The 21,256-nt window shown below is 37.6% G+C and overlaps 1 protein-coding gene across 3 annotated transcripts in view; it reads left to right on the top strand.

The window, feature by feature from the left end:
* The window catches only part of CTNNA3 (catenin alpha 3), a 568,565-nt gene that overhangs the window by 452,395 nt on the left and 94,914 nt on the right, over positions 1-21,256 (top strand). For all 3 annotated transcript variants that reach the window (XM_052799302.1, XM_052799303.1, XM_052799300.1), the window contains one exon: positions 8,870-9,021. In XM_052799302.1, coding sequence (XP_052655262.1) covers positions 8,870-9,021 — 152 coding nt within the window. The remainder of the gene's footprint in view (positions 1-8,869; positions 9,022-21,256) is intronic.

Genomic DNA, 21,256 nt, shown 5'->3' with positions numbered 1-21,256 from the left:
CCATTTACTATGTGGCTTTGTTGGTGCTACACAAAATTAGATGAACGCAATAAAAATTAAACTCAAGCTATGCTAGCGAGCATAGCGGGAAATGAAAAGGCATACAGAGAAGAAATAATGAATTACCTCACATGACAAGAAAAAATGATTTATTTTTTTCTGATGGAAGAGTACCTGTTGCTTTTCTGCTTTACTACTTTTTTTTTTTTCCTTAATTTTTATTTTGTTTCTACTTTTCTTTCACTTTTGTCTTGGTTTTTTTTTTTTTTCCTTTACCATTGTTGTTTTTTTGGAATGTTAACCCGAGGGATGGAAGGTATGCCTGTACTCGTGCTGCTTGCCAGTAGCATTTACCTGGTGTCAGGATTTAAGTGTACATGGCAACTCTTTTCTTTACAAGGATTGTATAAGCTTCTTCCTTTAAATAGGGAAGTCAGGAGACTGTTAAATTGTCATCTATTAGCTGTCTGTTATAAGGATAGATTTCTTTTTCCTAATCGACAGGTCCTGATAATTTTTGCCTACAAAACTTAAAAGCATCAATGGTATATTTCTCTGAAATGGAAGTGTTAAATTTTTACTCTGAGAAAAGGAGGGGAATTTCAGATTTGATGGACAATATAGTTCCTGTATTTAGGAAAGAGTGTGAGTTAACATATTGCAACATAGGGGGTCTAATCAAAGGCCAGTATCCATCCTAGTGTGATCCCAGACCTACTGAGGTCAAAGCAAGAGCCCCCTATGGTATGGGTAGAATTTAGATCAGGTTCTCAAAGTTCAGTAGGTGCTTTGTAAGAGAGAGTAGTGCAAAACTGAGTTCAGTTTTTCAGGGTATTTCATAAAGAGAGATAACAAATTTTTTTGAAGTTGTCTTCCTTCATTGTTCAAAATGCCTTGAGTTTTCCTCATAATGATAAAAATACTTATGTTGTGAAAGGAGTTGATGAGCCAAGAACATGATTCAATGTTAGGAGGATACTAGGTAATTGGCTCTGCGATAACTGATTTAATATAAACCCAATATATTTCATATAATTAGGTGTGATGTTTAGAAACTATAATATAGAAGGCATATTTTTTAAATGGCATCAGAGTCAATGATCAGTGGATTTATTGTATGGGCTATGAAAAAATACTCTACTGTGGTCCAGCAGTTGAGTAAAATTCAGTGCTCTTTGGGGAAAAACTTGTTTTAGTTTAGGGAACATTTTGGATAGAAATATAAATTATTCAGTTGAAGACAATTTAAACAGTAAATAACAAAGTAAAGGACATGGTGCAACAGTTCTAAATAAAAATGTGGGATTGTGGTTTTGAACAGTTTTTAGTATTAGTTATTCTTTTTATTGTTTTTTGTCACCACCATTTTTCTCCCAGAAGCTTTTTTGTGTTTTTATTTCAGTTTCACAACCGTTGTTTGACTTAGACACACTGTGCTTTCATACTGTTTCACTGTGGCGCCTTGATGTGTGAAAAATGGCCTCCACTCTGAAGAGGTGTTTTTATATGTACAATTAAACATAACATATAAGATATACATTTAAATATTCTTTAATATTTAAACAGTAGTGGACAGAGTACATAAATGCTCTATTTTTGGAGGTGAATGTGGCAGAGACATTTAAAAAATAATTTCCATGCACTAATTCCTATGATTCTTTGGGTTCTGATTAATTTTGTATGTGTGCACTGTGTGAGTGCAGTGTTCTGAATGTCATCCCCCATATTCATATGGGTCATGTCCTTTTTGTGTTACCCTTGTTGTACTAAAATACGTGTTACACAGTGATACAAATTTAATTGTGCAGTAGCACAGGAAGTAATACTGGTCAGGGGATTTAAAGCCCACCAAAAATGTCAACAGTGTTTTTTGTTTTTTTTCTTTAAATGTCAGTCAGCTTTAGTATAGACATAATGTGAATACTTAGTGAAAATGAGGTAATTTTTTCCCTTGCCACCTGAAAAGATGTTCCGGAGTTGGTTGGACCTTCTAGGTCCTTGACAGTCAGAAGAGAAGAGAAAATCACTTCAAGCAGCATTCTTTGTATCCATACCTTGAGTTTAACTACATCTGGCAGGGATAATTTCCTTGGTAATATAAGATACAAGATCACTGGTTCTGACTTTTATGAATTCTCATGAGCTCTTGGTGCCTAGAATAATTTTGAGCTCATTTTTGAAGTACAAGACTTGGAGATTACTGTGGACTGCTTCCACTGTTGTCTCCTCAGTTTTTTTACCTCTTTTTTGACGTAAAAGACAAGAGATCACATATAGAATCATAGACTCATTTAGGTTGGAAAAGACCCCTAAGATCATCAAGTCCAGCTGCCGAGTCCACCACTAAACCACGTCCCTGAGTGCCATGTCTACACGTCTTTTAAATACCTCCAGAGATGGTGACTCAACCAGTTCCCTGAGCAGCCTGTTACTGTGCTTGAGAACCCTTTCAGTGAAGAAATTTTTCCTAATACCCAATCTAAACCTCCCCTGGTGCAACTTGAAGCCATTTCTTCTTGTCCTATCACTTGCTACTTGGGAGAAGAGACCGACATCACCTCACTACAACCTCTTTTCAGATACAGTCTCCCCTCAGCCTCCTTTTCTCCTGACACAGTCATAACCTGCTTGTAGAGATAGGTCAAGTGCATCTGGAAAGGTAAGGTATAAAACATGTATTTGGGATCCTTCTGTAAGTCTAAACTCTACTGCCTGTGTAGAACAAGATGGAAATCTATCCATATACTTCATTGTCAACAATAGACTTACTAGGACTTGTAAGGTGAGTTGAGCTTCATATGCTACAGCTCTACTACCATTCGTAGGAAAACCCTAGCTATGACATATTAATCTGTTGCCATGGTTTCACCATCTTTTGATTGCCCTAAAGGCTATTAAGGCAGCCAGCCTTTAGTGCTGTTTTAGTTCTGCTATGTCACGGACTTCTCATGTAACAAGCCACTCAATCTCCATCTAATTTTATGATTAAATAAAGAAGTCCTTTGTCTATCTACTCTTCATCTTTAGAAGGCTAGAGTCATCTTGTTCAGGTGGTTTGGTCTTGCTAGCAGTGAAAGCCTTGGTACCTTTCATGTTGCTTATGATTACAACTCCCTCTTAGAGCTTTGGCAGCTAAATTTACCTTTAAATGTTATTCTGGAGTAACTATGGAAGTTTCTTTGGTTTAAAATTGTCACGGAAGCACTAACAGTGTAGGATTCTGGGTTTTGTTTTCTCTGCAGCACTGAAGTTTTTCATAAAAATACTGTTCCTGATGATTGCTTATGCTTGAGGCTAGCATTTTCTCTCTCTGGATTGAGAGCTTTGGATTTACGTACTACTCCTGGGTTAGCTCCGAGGAGCCCTCCTGGTCTTTTAGGCAACCTAAGATCCTTCAGGTTGATGTACAGAAATGGGGAGATACACAATGGTGTACTAAAGACTGTTTTGCAGGATTTGTGGGTGCCCTGAGATCAATTTCTTAACCTTGAGCATCAACAAATGACAGCTTTTTTTCCTCTGAAAGAAGTCTCTTCCAAGGATTGTTGTCAGGTGCACTCTTAGCCCTCTGGTTAGGAATGGCAATATATTAATTACCTTCAAGTTTTCCTTTGTCAGGAGTTATCTTCCAGATGACAGAAGACAGTGCATTTTTGATACCTTGAGCTACAGCATTACTCAGACAGTTTTGGTCTTAGGACTTGCTGTGTCTCTTGGTTTGGAGACCTGTAGCTCTTCCTGTGATTTCAGATCTTCTTGCAACAAACCGAGGTCATTATCAAGACCTGAGCCTCTTGTTTTTTTGCCATCTTACTGCCTAAATGGTGGATGGTTTTCAAGATTTTAGTGGGCCTGTTTTTTCCTGTTTGGAGGCTAATGAATAGACATAGCGTGCTGAAAGAAGGTATTAGGCATAGTGGTTGAAACATGTGGCTTGGCATAGGTCTAGGTTGCACTCACCTGCCTGCAAGTCTGGTTTATTTCTGTGATCTGAAAAAAAAAAACCCAGACATACTAGTTTCATATTACATTCATTCAGCATCTTTTTAGGCCTTACATGACCATGCTTTTGGCTTTTGCTTACTTTTTTAGAATCTGTCTTCTGATGGGCTTTTGGAAGTGCTCATGGGGCTTTTTCCTCCTGTTAGAATCCCAATTCATCGATAGTCACTGACCCTCATTTTATTATCTTCAGGAGGAAAACCATTTTTTCACTGAGTCTTTTCCACTTTTTTTTTTTTAAATGATCTTTTTCATAGCAATTACTTCAGCTACCTGTGGAAGATGGAGATTCCCATTCTTAGAACAAATCCTCCTTATGCCATTCTTGTTAAGTTCTCCTGCAGTCTCTACTCAATTTGATATTGGAGGTTCAGTTTAGGTACTAACCTTCATGTGATTTTTATTCCGAGTGCTTCATTAGTTGAAACTAATTATTCACTCTGGGTATTCTGTATTTTTGTATACTGACAAGACAAACTTTTTAGGAAGGCTGCTTGTGTTTTCATATCTCTTACCAAACAGTCCTGTGGGTCTTTTAGTTGAGGACAGAAGATGTCTCTGGATGGCTGACTGCCCAGCAGAGAGTCTTCACCTTTGCGGAAAGGTTGTTGAACTTAAGTTCAAGCGATAGCTGTGGCAGTCTTGCAGAGTCTACCTGTAGCTGGGATCTGTAGGTCTACCACAGCTTCATTCATTCCTCTGGGCACTGTGTTTTCATTTCCATCTCAAAGCTGCCTTTGAAAGAGTAGTTTATAAGTCGTCTTTCTAGTGGGAACTCTTGAACCTTTTTCCAGTCTATTTACACCATACAGTAAGTTGCTCACAGTGTTTATCCATATAGATAAACATTGAAGGTGAAAGTTTGGTTATTTGCCACAAATTCTTTTTCTTGAGATAAATTTTGCATATATGGATTCAGTAATCCACGATGTCTGTTCTTCCTTGACATCCTTGAGAAACTATGGCATTCTAAGTTGAGAGGAACTGAAAGGGAGAACCATACCCTGCCTATATTGTTCCAACACAGAGGATGGGACCTGAGGATTGTCCTGCAGAGAGGGCAGAGTACCAAATAGTCTTATTCTCAGTACTTAAGTATTAGAATGGTGAGAAATAAGTAATCCATGTTTTCATTTTTTTATGACGATGCTTCTTGGTGGGTTTTTTCCCCCTTTCTCAAACAAATGAAACAGGGTTTTTTCCTTTCTTCCCCCCCAATTAAAAGCATAAACATTTTGAAGGGGGTGGGGGGGTGAATTAATTGCTTTTTGATCAGTTGTAGGAGGTCATGTCTGTCCATGTCTGTTAATTCATTTTGTTAAGGCATTCTTTAGGTAAGTGTTGCATACGTGTGGTCATTTCAGCTGTGAAAAAGCTGTTGCTTTTTCAGTATCAAGCTCTCTTGATTGCTGATGAAGTGATGTTAATCACTTAACTTCATTAAAAGGTGCCAGTAGAATGGCTCGTGTTTTCACCACTTGTCACTGCCCATCTGCAAAGGTGAAAACCTGTTGTCTTGATGATTTTGTTATTAAAAATAACAGGCACAGAGTTGCTAATTGGAATAATATGATTAGTGAAGTTTACTTTTCTGTATTACCTGATATGATTGTGGCATATAGAAGTGGTAGCCTCTGAATTAAGAGCTGGGTCATGACAGCTATTAAACTACAAACGGGATTCATTAGTTGGTTTTGGTTGAAGATGACAAAACAAAGCAAAAATTATTAGAGGTCTAAGAAGATATGGCCTAGAAGGAAGGACAAATAGTATTGTTTATTTACAAGAAAATAGGAATTAGGAAGACAAGATTAATTTTAAAATAAATAAGCTTAATTTCAAGAAGAGTGGAGAACATGATTTTGGTGGCATGAAAAATGTAAATTAGTTTGGGGACTTTCATCATTACAATTATGAACAGTATTGGTATTTTCCAAAACATCCTCGTCCTTTCCATGCCTTCTCCCTCAGGAAAGGCAGGGTTACAGATGTTCCTGTTGAAATTTGTTCATAATTTTCATTGAGGAAAAACATAGCAAAAATTTATAGGAAAATTGTAATGTTTTAATATTAAAATCACAAAAATCTAATAATACTTCTCAATTGTATAACACTTGAAACTTTTTATTTTACTTACAACTTGTTCAATTTTTCTTTGCTTTTGAAAGATTGAAAAACTCAATCTTATCCAACCTATTTTTACCTGCATCTGCTTCTCTGTATTTAGGCTGTCTAGAAATATAAAGCAGCATACAGCAAAGATGCGCGTTATTAACGTAGTTCTAGTCCACTTAATGCAGTGCTTCAGAGTGATGCCTGAACCATTTCAGGATGTATGAAGTAAAGTATTTTTGATGCCAGTGATCCATGTATAAGAACTCATATATCCACCAAAACCTCTTCTTAAGTAGTCATTTAGTTGAGAACTCAAAAATTAAATAAATCATATGCAGTCAAGAAAGGAGTCTTGGATTTGAGGGAATTATCCAATCAGATACAGGGTAAATGACCAAATAATAAGAACTATTTGATAACCTTATAATAGCCCAAGTATATTTTTATACTTCATTAGCAGATTGTTATGTACATATTTTAGAATTACAGTTTAGTCTTGTGTTTTAATTGTCTATGTGTAAAAATTACACTGATGAAAAGCAGCCATCTTAAAAATGTTATCAAAGGGAAGCCACTGGGATCATATTTCTGTAATCAAGTGCAGACTGTGGTTTAGCACTGATTCTACCAGTAGCATACAAGCTATAGAGTACCTATTTGTGTAAAATCTTTTTTCATAAGTGATGTATTCATCCAGACAAACAAATATACTGTGATAACGAGTTTGGCCTCGGAAGGAGCTGTAAAAAGGCCATTAATAAGCATATGGAATAAGGATGGCATGCAGGATGGAGCCTGAATAGAAACAGAGAAGAAATAGCCTGTGCTATAGAAGACAATGCCTGTAGGCAGTGAGCAGCCACTGAAAATGCTGCTGGTAAGCAGGGATTCTATGCTTTACAGTACTGCAAGTGAAAGTATATGAAGTACAATGAACTGAGAAGTGAGGATGTAGGAGGCTCTGGAAAACACCTGATGGTTTTTACTATACCAGTGGAAATCTTGAATTCCTGGACACTTCTTATAATCTCCCGGGTGTGAAGAGCTGAACGTTTAATTTTATGTAAACGTTTGAGGTGACTGTTCAAAATTGCCACACTTGCAACTATTTTGATAGTCTAGGGGCCAAGATCTTTGTTTAACAGGAAAAAAAAGATTGCATGTTCTGAAACTGTGCATTTGTGTTTCTTTAAAAAAAAAAAAATCAAAAAGCATTAAACAAATAAGTGCTCGCTCTCCCTAATTATTCCATTTGGTTGCTAATGAAAAATCTGCCATGTCTTTTTTTCCATACCGTTTAAGAAATCTGTTCTTCCCACTGACCTTTTCAGAAGGCAAGGTAATTCAAGTGATAATCTGAAGAGGGAAGAAAGGATTTTAAATATCCTATTTTTCAAATTAAATGGCATCTACTTGTCTCACACTTATGGAGACCTATTTTACAGAAGAAAATGAACCCTCCCACTACCACTGAATTAACTGAAGTTTGTTATTTCTGAGAACTGACACATAAGCTAACTGTTCTGCACTCTAGAGAGAAACAACTGAGCTTGAAGATAGTGAAGTTACTGTAATTTAATAGTAATTTAAATGTCTCCAAGGGTTATGTGGGTTTCTCCATGTAAAGTTAGGGGTTAAAGCATTATTGTGGCATTTTTCCTAATATTTACAGTATATGTTGCCAGGTTTTCTAATTCAGAAGTTCTGTTGACTTCAGCTGAAGCTTTGCATAAAAAAATCATTATATACTTCAAAATTTACCTGAAGTTATTCATACTTAAGGTATTGGTATTGTTGCTTTCATGTCATATGAATTCATGAATTACACAGCGCATACTTGTGTAGGAAGGGATGGAAAGCATATTATACTTGTATTTGAAACCAACACGTTGCCTGAAAAAAGCTGTTCCACAGGGTATATGTTATTCATATTGAATACTACAGAACTTGAGTTCTATCCCTTTACTTTCCATTTCTTCTGTCGCTTCAGTCTCCAAGTGATAGGAAATGTGTTTTTGCAAATGAGTTTGACCTGTACTTGTTTGAGGTCCTTCTGTGTGTGATGGATTTTTCAGTTGCATTCTCTCTTCACTCTATATCTGTGTGTTGGGTTTCCTTTGCTTTGAATTGATATGAAGGATCAAGGGAGATACAGTGGTACCAGGTCACCATGCAAAATAAGGCCATGGAGCACCAGAAGAAAATTCCAGGACATTCTGGGTAAAGCAAAAGTTAATATCAAACTGACTCAAAATATACAATTTGTTTGATTCAATCAAACAAGGTAAACTGCCTTGGTAAGTCCAGGTTACAACTGTGGGACTTTTAAATTTGGAGAATAAGCATCAATCTTTCAGTAGTTTTGTCTCCATTCAGACTAAAAGCAGATTATGAAATAATAATAGTCAGTTGTAGTTCCAACTTTGAGCCAGGTTATTCATCCTGATTCTTTGGGTAAAATGACTGTTGAAATCACTGGCAAGTTTTTACAACTGATTCCCTGACCCCCCTTTTAAAGTTTTCTTCTTTGTTGTACTGTATAACCATCCACAGCTTACGTGCCCACCAAATGCATTTTTATCACTGTGATAAAAAATACAAATCTGTTCCCACTTAAAGCTAATCATGGTATTACTGTAATGTTTTTTTTAATAAAGTTTTCATCAATGTGAGGCAATTTGCCAGAAAGAAAAATAAAATTTTATCCTTTTTATGCTCACTGAATTTTGTTTGTGTTTTCTTTTTTAAATAGTGATTCCAGAGTTTATTAGTCAAGTAAATATTGCATTGGAGAGCTTAACCAAGAATACAGTGCATCTGTTTGATGATAACCAGTTTGTGGACATTTCTAAGAAGGTGTATGATACAATTCATAACATCAGATGCTCAGTCATGACTATTCGGGTAAGTTTTTTATTTGTTCATTTAATATTAATTTCTAAAATAGTTCAGGACATCAGGGCATTTTCAGGAGAATTTAGAACTCTATGTGAGCAATGCCCGTAAGCTTACATCCAGATTGAGCTGATCTGGGAAACTTGGATTACAATGAAACACACATGGTTATAACTCAAGAAGGCTAGAATTGCGTTGAGTACCAGATCAGAATGTTGCATTAAAATGTGTTCTGTTCTTTAAAAATATTTATTTATGTTTGGTTGATAAAGATCATCATTCACTTCATTAATGATCAACTTGTGGCTACAAACCCAAATCTGCTTGTAGCTCTTTAACCTTAACCTTATTTAGTGGAATGTAGGAATGAAAGTATATCCAGGTGATCCTGATAATCCCTTGTTGAACCAGAAGACTTAACAGCCTGATTTCTGTCAGTCTTACACAATCACAATCAATGTACTTATCCTAGTGTTTTTCCTGAAGTTCAAGAAAATGCTTTGGAACAGCTTATTTTTAAAATTTGAACCAGAATTTTGTCATATGCAGAATTTTGTCATATGCAGCATTTCCCTCAAATATCTTCAGTCCACAAATCCCATTTCAAATGATAGAACATCTGAGCTGCAATATCTGTATGTTCAGCAGTTTTGGTTTTAAACAAAATGAAACATTAATAAAAATGTAGATACATTTTTCAAAGTGAGGTTGTCTTCTGCATTGCCTTTTTAGTTGAGAAGAAAGTAAGAAACAGATTCCTCTTTTCTTTAAAATATAAAAATGTATTGTAGGCTAGCATGGCCAGCAGGTTAAGGGAGGTGATTCTCCCCCTCTACTCTGCTCTGGTAAGACTCCACATGGAGTACTGTGTCCAGCTCTGGAGTCCTCAGTACAGGCAAGATATGGACCTGTTGGAGTGAGTCCAGAGGAGGGCCACAAAGATCATCAGACAGCTGGAGCACCTCTCCTATGAAGACAGGCTGAGAGAGTTGGGGTTGTTTAGCGTGGAGAAGAGAAGGCTCCGGGGAGACCTTATTGGGACCATTCAATACTTAAAGGGGACTTATAAGAAAGATGGGGACAGACTTTTTAGCAGGCCCCATTGCGATAAGGGGTAATGGTTATAAACTAAAAGAGGGTAGATTCAGACTAGGTAGAAGGAAGAAATTTTTTACAGCGAGGGTGGTGAAACACTGACACAGGTTGCCCAGAGAGGTAGTAGATGCCCCATCCCTGGAAACTTCAAGGTCAGGTTGGATGGGGCTCTGAGCAACCTGACCTGGTTGAAGATGTCCCTGCTTATTGCAGGGGGGTTGGACTAGATGACCTTTAAAGGTCCCTTCCAACCCAAACTGTTCTATGATTCTAATATGGAAAATATTAGTAAGTCTTAACATATTTCAGTGTATAAGTTAAGCAGTTTCAGTAGGAATTCAAATGTGCAAAATCTTTAAAATGTCTCATCCATATTGCAGTTGTCAGTTATGAAATTGTTTATGTATTGAAGAGAGATCCTGAAACACTGTTGTATGGTTGCTGTTCTTTCGCTTACCTACAGTGGGTTTTGATTGGTTGCCAGCAGGTTAGTCTTAAATAATTCTGTCTTGAAGGGATTGTTCTTAAGTTTTTTTTATCTGGTGGTTGTGCATGTAGCCAGGCACCAAAAAATCAGATAATGATATACTTTATCTGAAGGGCTCACTAAAGCCTGGCCTGCTTGTCTTGTTCAGCACATAGCTACATGATGCAGGGTGCAACTAGTACCATCTAATTTCATTGCAACTGTCTGAAAAAGTTTTATTACTGTATTGCTAATTTTCAGTCCTGCAGCATTTTAAAAATATTTTTGTTTCTTAGCAGATTTAGGAGTTTCCTAATCCTATTTAAATTATATTTGGCTACTGCCACATGTATTCAAGGAATCTTCATGTGTCTGCTTGCCTTCTGTTTGTGCCTGTCACTGTTACTTTTGAGTAGGCTTCTGCTCTTACAGCATCTTCCAAATGTTTACTTTTCATGCCATCCTGCCTAGGTCAGATACCATTTACAGATCCCACAGCAGTAGGCATGTCTACAGCAAAGATGAAACCACCATCTCCATTTGCTGCTCCTTTAAACTGTGTACCTTTTGAGAGGGGTCCAAGCTGGAACCATTTCTGTTCAAAAAGGCCTTTTTGGTGATGTGTTCTCACAACCATACACTTTAAAGGATGTAACTTCTATGCTAATCAGGGAATTACAAAAGTTTTCTTCTGTACACCTGTAGAAAAAGGAGTTTTACAACAGATACTTTCAGGATCAAACAGGAAAGGCAAGTATCTACCAAGAAAATCACATTTATGTGATGAGTGCCACTGCTATTGCAATTACGTTACATTAGTGGAGTTCTGAGTGCTGTCTTCATCTCTATAAGGGAGTGGTCAATCTTTGGAAGTGTATCAAGAGCAGATTCAAAGTTTGCCTCCTTCTCACTTCAAATATCCTGGTAGGTGATCTCAACTACTTCATGCGGTTAGACTGGGAATGATGTTACCAGTACGCAGATGTTACTTGATGGGTTCAGTTCCAATCCTGCTAGGACTGGAAGTAATTCTAGGGTGAAGCTCTGTGCCTCAGACACAAGGAAGAAAGCATCAAACCTATTCTACGAGTCCTGCTCAGGGAAAGCCAAACGCTAGGATAGATAAGCGGTTTTGACACGACGGTCTTTGTCAATGAAAATTTTCTGGACTCTGTCTCTCCTTATTTGCTAATGCAGAACTCTGTGCTTGTCCCAGGCTCAAGATGTCTTGCTTCACAGCGTTGTACTCCCTGGCTCTGTTCCTCTACTTTTTAGAAGATTCTTGCCCATAGCAGGAGGGGTTTATGTGAATTGGATTTATCTGGCAAAACAAACTGGATTGAAGGCGATCCTCTGCTAGGTCTTCCGATCAGTTCCTGGTTCAGTGAACATAAGCTAAGAGTTTTGGTTAGGACGTCTAATTTCTTTTGTAGATAAGTTAAACTTCATTTAATGCCTGCATTGCTCATCTCGCCTTCCCGTAGTGACTCAGGGACTCTTTGGTTTTTTTAGGATTATAAAGTTGTTTCTATCTGTTTCTCAGTGAGATCTGAGTCTTCTATAGGTCCAGTCTTCTTGGGCTTGAACCCCAGATGAACATGACTAACTATCCCTTTATGGAGTTTTTCATTTTTGGGAAATGCACCGAGGAGTGCAACAAAGCTTCAGTCAGTCTCTATGAAGACACAGACACTGCTGTGCAGGAAACTCTTGAGTGTATATTCTTACAGTCCTCTGTGATGTGTGTATGTATGTGGACAGTCACTCAAAGAAGAAAAGGATATTATATCCCCTGTACTTCTTTCTGAAACATGAGAGGAAAATACTTTCATCTGAAGAGACTGTACATATGCATACCGCATAGTAAGTGCAGTGTGTACGTGTACTATGTAAGTGCATAGTGCATCTGCAAAATTGCAAGTCATTGCACAACACCTAAATGGACAGTATTAATATGAAGATTTCTATCAGCGCCGTCTTCCACTTCTGCTTCGCAAGTGGAATTTCACAAGGCAAGAAAAAACAAAGTATCAGAAATTACCTTGTGGGCTGTACCTAAAGCTGTGGGTAGCAAAGAGCAGATAATCCTCCTCCTCTGAATTGAAGAAGTTATGACCAGTGGGATAAGAGCCTGCCTCCACCTGTACTGAACCTTCCATTATCCTAAACAATGTATGTGTTTGCCTTAGAAATCCATGTGGCTTGAAGTGTATTCAACTGTATTTGAATGTATTCAACAGCCCAGCAATTGCAGAGTCCTGACAAAAGCTCAGGAGATAATAAAAAAAAAAAATTAATTCATTAAAAAGGACATATGCAGCTTTCTATTTAATGAATACCATTATTCAGACACTGTCATGAGAGGCTTTTTTTGAGGTTTGGTGAAATGATAGTCAGCTACTCCACCATCCCTTAGAGATACTGACTGCGAGCATAGAGTGCTGAGGAAACCCTGGCATTCATTTTTTGAGTAAGGATGTATTTGCATTCCTAATTAGATACTGAAACCAGGACAGATACATTCCAGACAATGCCAGTTTCATTTCAGCCTGCCTGTAAGAAGCTTTAGTAAATCTGATGGTTATTCAGATGCATGCTGTTACCACAGCAGCCAAGGTGAGGAAATAAAAGTGTTCTGTGGCCAACTTATAGGGGCTTACTGATACAGTGCCAAAGAACAATGCGTTACTGATTACAGGGGATTGCAGGATTGAATCAGGGAAAGAAATTGTTGATCAAAATATAATTGAGAAGTGTAAATGAACAAGGACACTGATTCACAGGGGGCAATTTTTCAACATCAAAGTAAAAGCAGAAACTCTCCAGATCAGTTCCTCAGGAAGCATTTCAAGCATGTAATTACACAGAGAGAATGTTTTTAAAAATAGAGTTCCTAACTGTAAAATGCTGCCAAATAGTGTTGTTAATGCAAATTATCAGATATGGTTTTCAATGTCCAAGCTTAACCGTAGATACATAAAACATTCATTCCAGTCCTGCAGGTATAATGTGAATAACACTTGAGAGCAACTAAATAGTGGAAGGTGTGCTACACTGATGAGCTGTAATAGAAATGCCTCTGGAACTGCAGGATGCTTCCCTTACGATGCTTTTCATTGTTTCACTTGCAAGGATTAATTCATCCAGTGGTAGCTGTTGAGTTGAAATCATGTATTTGATCCAGGGTATATAGCTGCATGTGGTTATTAGTGTCCACATTCCTCAGTCCTTTTTTGACTCTTGAAGCATCTGATTTTTGTTAAATTGTAGAGGCTTTGGGAGCTTGGTTTTGCAGAGGAACATCTGGGCATTGTCTGGATAGTGTTTTATTGAGAATATTGCTGTTATGGAACTAGGTTGGGGTAGATAGTAGAAATAAAGACAAGAATTCTGCCATGTGAAATACATGGAAAAGTCAAAGGGAACAGGTTGACAGTTTTTGAGGCAATACGTATTAAATGTTGCATAATGTTAAGACCGATGCTAGAACTTCTTCTAAAAAAAGGAGCTTTATATGAAAGTGTATTTTGTTGAAAAATATGAGACACCTGGATTGAAGTAACAGCTAATAATATCCCATTAGGATATTAAACATAGTGGAAAGTGGTAATGACTTCAAATGAATAATAACTACTGATGGCTGAAGCAGTAATAAAGTCATCCTAATAGACATACACCAAGAACAGTGGAAAAGAATTCACCAAGTCAAAGTTTCATGGAGTGCTTTGGTTTTGTTGGAGGATAAACAAGTGAACTGCTGTGAGTTTTCCAGAGAGGAAGAAGAGGGCAAAATATTCATATACTCTATTCAGAATGCTTTTACTACTCTGTGTTCGTGGAAGCAGTGATTGAGGAACCTGTGTTCCCTGATTCTGTGAGAGGTGGAAAATGTATATTGAAATTGTAGTTCTTATCTGGTACAATGCATCATTTTGATGAATTTCTTTAAAATTCTCTCTGCTGAAATGTGTATTCCGTGTGCCATTTCTTTCAGAATTCTGGCATGGAGACTACAGGTTTCCTTGGTTTATGGTGTTAAGCTTTTTGAGTGTTTCTTTTGCAGATTGTGCCTTTATTACCGTTGAGCAGCCATTGTTTGCGCCATATTCTACATGATGTCTACTTGGGGTCCCCCCAAAAAACTGAGGCAAAGCATTCATTTTGGTTTTCTATTATACCTGTACCTAGATACTTCCATTTAAGCTAGATCCTCCCTACTTCCCTATTCCATTCCTTATCTTCCTATTTCTTTAGCTGATAGTCTTTTACTGTGGGTTTTAATTCCCTTTGCAAAATCAAACTCAGTTTTAGCTATACATTCAGGTGTCCACAGCATGACCCTTTTGAAAATGTTTTGGCTACCTCAGAATACCCTTGGGATGGGTTCCCTTTTTCTCCTTTTGTTGGTTGGAAATCCTGGGTGGCTTCTCATTCTGTTTTAAAGAAATGTGAGAGTTCATCCATAACAGAGCTTGTGAGCTCTTAAATACACTTGATTGCTCTCAATGAGAGACATCACAGCAGACTTTGATCTCTTGTACCCAGCAGAGTTACAGGAATTTTGAGAACATGGACTTCTTGGAAAGGAAGATAACAAGTGGCGAAAACGGTATCATCATCCTGTTTCTCTTTCAGCCAGTTAATAAGCGTCTAGTTTAAATTCTACCTTTGCTTTTATTAATGACAGAATTACCCTATGCATGCAGGTTTTTCTACCTGTTTTTACTTCTGCAGTAGGAATGAGTTAGATCCTCTCAGATGCAGGCAATAGCACACTTGAATTGAACCTCTATTTAAAAGTTAGAGAAAACACAGCAAAGCAGGGAAGTGTTTGAGAAAAAAAGGCATTTACTGCAGTCTTATAATTGTTTGTTTTTCCAAGAGAGCCCTGAGACCTCACGGGGACGAAAGAAAAAAAAAAAACAATTCATATAATCTTGGTAAACTTCACTGTTGTTGATCTGAAATTCATGAGTGATGCTAACTCATTACAAATATATATCGGGAAGTTTAAGTACCTTTTTCTTCATTTTTCTGCCCTATACCAATTGCACAAGAGGAAGAACTTCTGCTGCAGTAGTTAGCAAGCCAGTTGGACCTGCACCTTTCATAAATTTCTTGTCATTTCTGACCTAAGTAGGTCAGAGCTGACCTTTCCTTGCCTCAGCTTGTTGTCAGCTTCCGTGGCAGAAGGGAAGTGTGTTTCCACTTGTGCTCCCTTATGCACTAGACTTCTTATATAAACATAGTTAGTACTTGTTACATTGTCCTCATCTTTAACCAGGAGAGGATTTTCTTTCCTTTGTTACTCAGGAAAAAATATGCTCTATACTGGTTTTTACCAGGCAGGTGTTTCCATGCCCTACCTTCTTCAAATGGTGCTTTTCTTTCTTATTCTATCAGTCCTGTCATCCAAAGGTTGATATATCTAGATGCAGTGTGACTGAAAAAAGATATAATATCTGATGTCCATTAAAAAACAGCCGAGAAGAAGTGCCTGTTGTCTGCTAAGGATAGTTGGACACCTGTTCCTTTTTCAGGTTTTTATCCCAAGCCACATAAAAGGTTTTACTGGGGAATGTTATGTTTGTACTGCAGAAACCAAATAAGAGGTGAGTTAAAACTGTTTAGTGCCATGATCAAATATGCATACTTGCATGTCAAAAGCTTCTGGCAGAAATTTGTCCCTGCCATATTACTTGGCCTTTTAACATCTTGAGTCAGGATCACCAACCTTTAGGTGTCATTATGGGGAAAACTTAACTCAAAGCACTATCCCACATAGGTTACCTTTCGTATCTTAATTTATCTACATATATATTTTCCAAAAACGTCTATGTTCTTTACCCCACAGTATACCTGGGAAATCATCTCATTGTAGAAATGCTTGTTTATGTTTACATCTGTATTAGCGTCATAAACTCAGTCATTATTATTATGACTGTACCTTGCAGATGTCTTATCAAAATGCTCTGTACTGCAACAGTTTTGGGACACAGTCTGCGTACATTTCAATTTAACATGCTGACATTTTTTTAAATGCTAATCTCCATTTAGTACCAGGTCAATTTGTGTTCCCAAATAAAGCTGATCTCTGTTTTCTGGCAAACAACTAACTACACACATCATTTTGCTTTTATTTCACATTTATGTACCGTATAACAAATTCTCAAAGGTCTGATTTTTCTGCCAGTTTCATTAGTTTAAGGCCTTTAATATCTTCAGCAAATCAGATGACCGTTCTGGTTCTGTGTGTAATAGTGTTACTGGTTTTGTTGCTTCATAGAGCAAAAAGCTGCTCAGCAGTGTATCTGTAAATAAAACCCACCCTCTTGTTTTCCTTGACAGTTACATTCTGTTTTCTTGAACATGTGGGCAGGTTGTTACCCTAAGAAATATCTTTAGAGTTTAGAGTTGCCACAGTTGCCATAACAAGTATCTGTTCTTAAGAGTTGAGGTGTTTCCACAAAAAAATTAATACTTTGCTAGCAGAAAAACATTAATTTATTGATTTTAAAAACGGATGGTGTATTCACATCTCAGGTAGAGGGAGGGAGACAGAAGAGGAAAAAGAGAATGTACACCTTTTTTATCTCAGACATGGGAATGGAAGCCAAAGCACAGATACATTACTATTTCACCCAAGGAGGGATAGCCCTTCTCCTCCCACATCTTCAGGTCCCCTTTGCGTAAACCATTGAATTAGAGTCAGCAGGGTAGTTGGCGAATGATTGTTTGTTGTTGTGTTGGTTTTTTTTTTTTTCTTTTTGAACAAAAGATAAGAGAAACTACCTGGCTTTTGTGCTTCTACATTCCTGCACTTTCAGACTAACAAGTTTTAACTTTCTGGTTCATTGTACATCCTTCCGACTGCTGTCCCTGCTCCCATACTCCAGCCATTTGCTCAGTTTTTACAGGGATATTTCTGATTTTAGATTCTGAGTTCTTTTTACACATAAACCAAATAGTGGGTAGGAAAATAAGTGTGCCCTTCATCCCCATATGGACAAGTCTAAAATTGTTCTTTTAAATCTATGGACTATATTATTTCTGTACAAAGAAATCATCCTGTAGTATATGAGTGTCAAAAGCAGGTACCCCCTTCCGAGCAAGAATATGTAGAATTTTTGGATTGTTTTGTGTATATGTTGGAGGAGTAGACTCTTTCTCTAACTGCATGTATAAGTATATGAGAAAGCACTTGATGTTGTCAGGCTGTATCTTGCGTACGGGCCTGATGGTGAAGATTTTCTTTCCCCTCCGAAGCAGCAGCTCACATGTACCATCCAGGTGGCTCTAGATAGGACTAAATGGAAGTAAGTACTGAAAAAGAGTGCCAGGAGCTCACCGCTTGGATAGTACCACATTCAAGCCTGTAGTTACTGTATGTTAACATCTATTACTTTTTTCATTATTTGAAATTCTTTTAATACCATTCAGTATTACTCTTTTTGTCCAAAATATTATGGTTAACTGAGCCTTCTTACTAAACCGAAAATACTGCAGTATCCTTTGAACCAAACCTTACCTTTCACTGTCAACATTTTACTCATCTCACTCTCTTGTCAGTGGGGGGAAAGAGACACATACATAGAGGATCACAGAAGGAGGGGACCTCAGGAGATCATCTGGTCCAACCTCCTATTGAAAGCAGAGTGTTATCCAGGGCCCTCTCAAGCCAAGTCTGACTTCACTGTCTGGTTTTTTTCTTTTATATATTAGTGTTAAGACAGTAATGGAGAATTGATGGGGCAAACAAAGCTGTGTGTGCTCAATCTTATTTATAAAAGCAAGCCACTTGCCACATTGCATGCAACTACTAGACTATAATACTTTTACCATTGTTTGCTGTGTTTATGCCTGCTTGTTTACCTGCAGCACATGCTGTATGATGTGCTTCTCTTTTTTATTCTTTTTCAGTTACAAATGTAATTTTCTTAAATCTGCCTTAGGTTTCCAGTTTGTAAAGTGTCAGCTAATGGGAAAGATGTTGTGTTGGGTTTTAAAAAAGAAAGGGGGGGTGGGAGGGAAAAGGCCTTACGGGTGTATATAAACCAAATAGAGAATGAGTTCAGAAATGCTGATACAGGGACCACTAGTGAAAGTGTCAGCTGCATACTGTATGCATTACAATATAAATGTGCAATTATCCATCTTGGCAAATCTACATTGTCTTCTGCCCAAGCTATACAGCCTTAGGCATCATGCAAGGCTGTGAATTAAGAACTTCTCAGCAGCAAATTGCTACATGGCTTACCATCAAAGTCTCTTAGTGCTGGCATTACTGGTTCAGACAGGGAAGCCAGTATGCTTTGTACAGAAATGGATGGCATGAACAGTTTTGACTTACTACTTTAAATTTCTGTTCTTCCCAGTTTAGGGATTAAATTATATTGCAACTATGTCACATATGTTTATGTTTTTAATTGTTCACAAAATTATCCCTCTCTTTTAGGAAAGCAGAACTTTCCAGAATGATGTGATAGCTCTAGTTTAGTGGCTCATTGGAAACTTAAGCACAAGGCAGTATTTTTTCTGGAACATTAAAATCTTTGCTGAAGGGGTTTTTTTTCTTACAGCAAGGAAAAGTGATGTGTATTCCTTTCTTGCCATTTGGTGCTTACTGTCTAATATAAATTATATTCCCAGAGAAATTGAATTAATATTATCCTGTTAAAAGGGAAGGACTGAATTTCTGGAACTAAAACTGGGAGGCACAGGAAAAATGTTACAAATCTCAGATACTCTATTAAAATATGCATCCTGCCGCATGGTTCACTGGAGTATGAGAAATGCAATCCTGGAAACTGCAGTGTTTCAATAGTGTTAATAGCTCAAGCTATGGTTCTGGTTCTGAAATCAGCCCCGTCAATGCTAGTGCCGGTTCTGCTCAGAGGTCTTCATTGCTCAGTGTAAATCTGGCCATAGATCCCTTTTACTGATCATAATCATCTGTGCAGTCCATGGCCTAGTTGAAATTTCTCCATTGCCATTATTTTCACTGTGGAATCATTTAACTGATAGGATGGACTCTTTTTAGCATGATGCAGAAAAGCAGTGAGGTACACTACAAATGTATTGAACGTGTAATCTGACTTCAAAAACGTAATAATAATTATTTGTGTGCTAGATTGTGAGCTCAGTTTTGCTGGCACAAGAATGGAGTAGCAGTGCTGTGGTCTGTGTCATTCTGTGCTTTGACATTGGTGTAACAGTGCAAGATCTGGTCCTGTTGTCATGCGTGTCCTTGCTGATGCAGCAGTGTGACAGTGAAAAAGGTTGGGAAGATTTTATTTCTTTATTTAACTCTGAATAGTTCTTTTGCTTTACATTTTTATAATCTCTTAGTATTCCATAGGTATATTTGAGTTCAGGTTTTGCTGTTAATGATACCTTCCTACCTTTTTTTTTTTTTTTAATAATGTTTCTTGCTAACTTGAATCACACCAGGTTATTTTCTTGAAAGTGTGCTCATAGAGTTGGAATGCAGAGTTGATGAAGACAGGTGGGCATACCAAGTAAGGAGGCATAGTAATAATAGGGAAACTGACTCAGAAAAAAACAGAAACCTTGAAAGAAAATTCTTTGGGGAATTTAAAAAAAATTCCTCTACTGAGCAACTGAGCTTGATAAATGGAAGATGGTATTTTTAAGTACTGCTTACATGAAAAGATTCTGTAGAGGTTGACAAACCAGATACTACCTAATTACCTGAGAACCTCTGGGACTTACAACCTATTCTTAAAAAGAGAGAAAGACCCTTCATTATATTCAGTATCAACAAAGTGTATATTGATACTGAAAGTGAGGTGCGTTGCAGCGAGGGAGTACTGTGCATCACCTAGCACATGGATTGTGTTGAAATTGCAGTTTTAGAGCACCATTCCTTCAATGTAACTTAGCTACTAGCTTTTGAGGCCGTCTTGCTGTCACTATACCAAGTGCTTTAGTTATTAGGAAATTAGAGCAGTAACATTAACATAAAATTAGTTTGTTACTCCAAGTGCTTCATTATCCTGGTCTCCATGAAGTTGTCTGCATAAAATGATTATAGAAAATATAAGAAAACCAAATTATTCAGCAAGTTGGAGAGAATTTTTTCTGAAAATAGAAGCCTTCCTCTTTCCTGGACATATGATCATACCTGCCAGTTCGGTTAGCCTTTGAAATATCCTGAAATCTGTTACAATGTTAAATTAACCTACAAAAATAGTAAAAACTTTCATGTTATGATACAGCAAAGCATATCCATGTGAAGTACTGAGAATAAAGAGCTGCCAGTAACTATATAGAGCGAGATGGTGGCAGCTTAGGGATGCACACAGGTACAGTTACGTGTCCCTAAGAATGGCTTTGTCAACAGATGATCCGCCTTAGTTAGCCGCCTTGCACCCAGAGCAGCTGCATGGCCCCCATTCCAGCAGCGGCTCATCCCCTTACTACAGTGTAATCAGGTTTCCTCCATTAGGATCGTGGCCAGCACAGGTAGGGGAATATCATCATTCTTTCACGGGCACTGACATTCACTGGCTGACTCTGTGTAGTCTTGCTGTGAGGGCCACATGCTTGACCGCAGTAATTGGTGTCAGAGCCAGCTGGATAACTGACATCCATTGTTCTTCCACCTATATTTATTGTATTAATCATACCACTGCCTGCCTTTTACCTTTTTCATAATCAGCG

The sequence above is a fragment of the Harpia harpyja genome, chromosome 10, assembly GCF_026419915.1.
Source record: "Harpia harpyja isolate bHarHar1 chromosome 10, bHarHar1 primary haplotype, whole genome shotgun sequence".
Lineage (NCBI taxonomy): Eukaryota > Metazoa > Chordata > Aves > Accipitriformes > Accipitridae > Harpia > Harpia harpyja.
The sequence above is the reverse complement of the archived record's forward strand: the minus strand, read 5'-3'. Positions and strand labels throughout refer to the sequence as shown.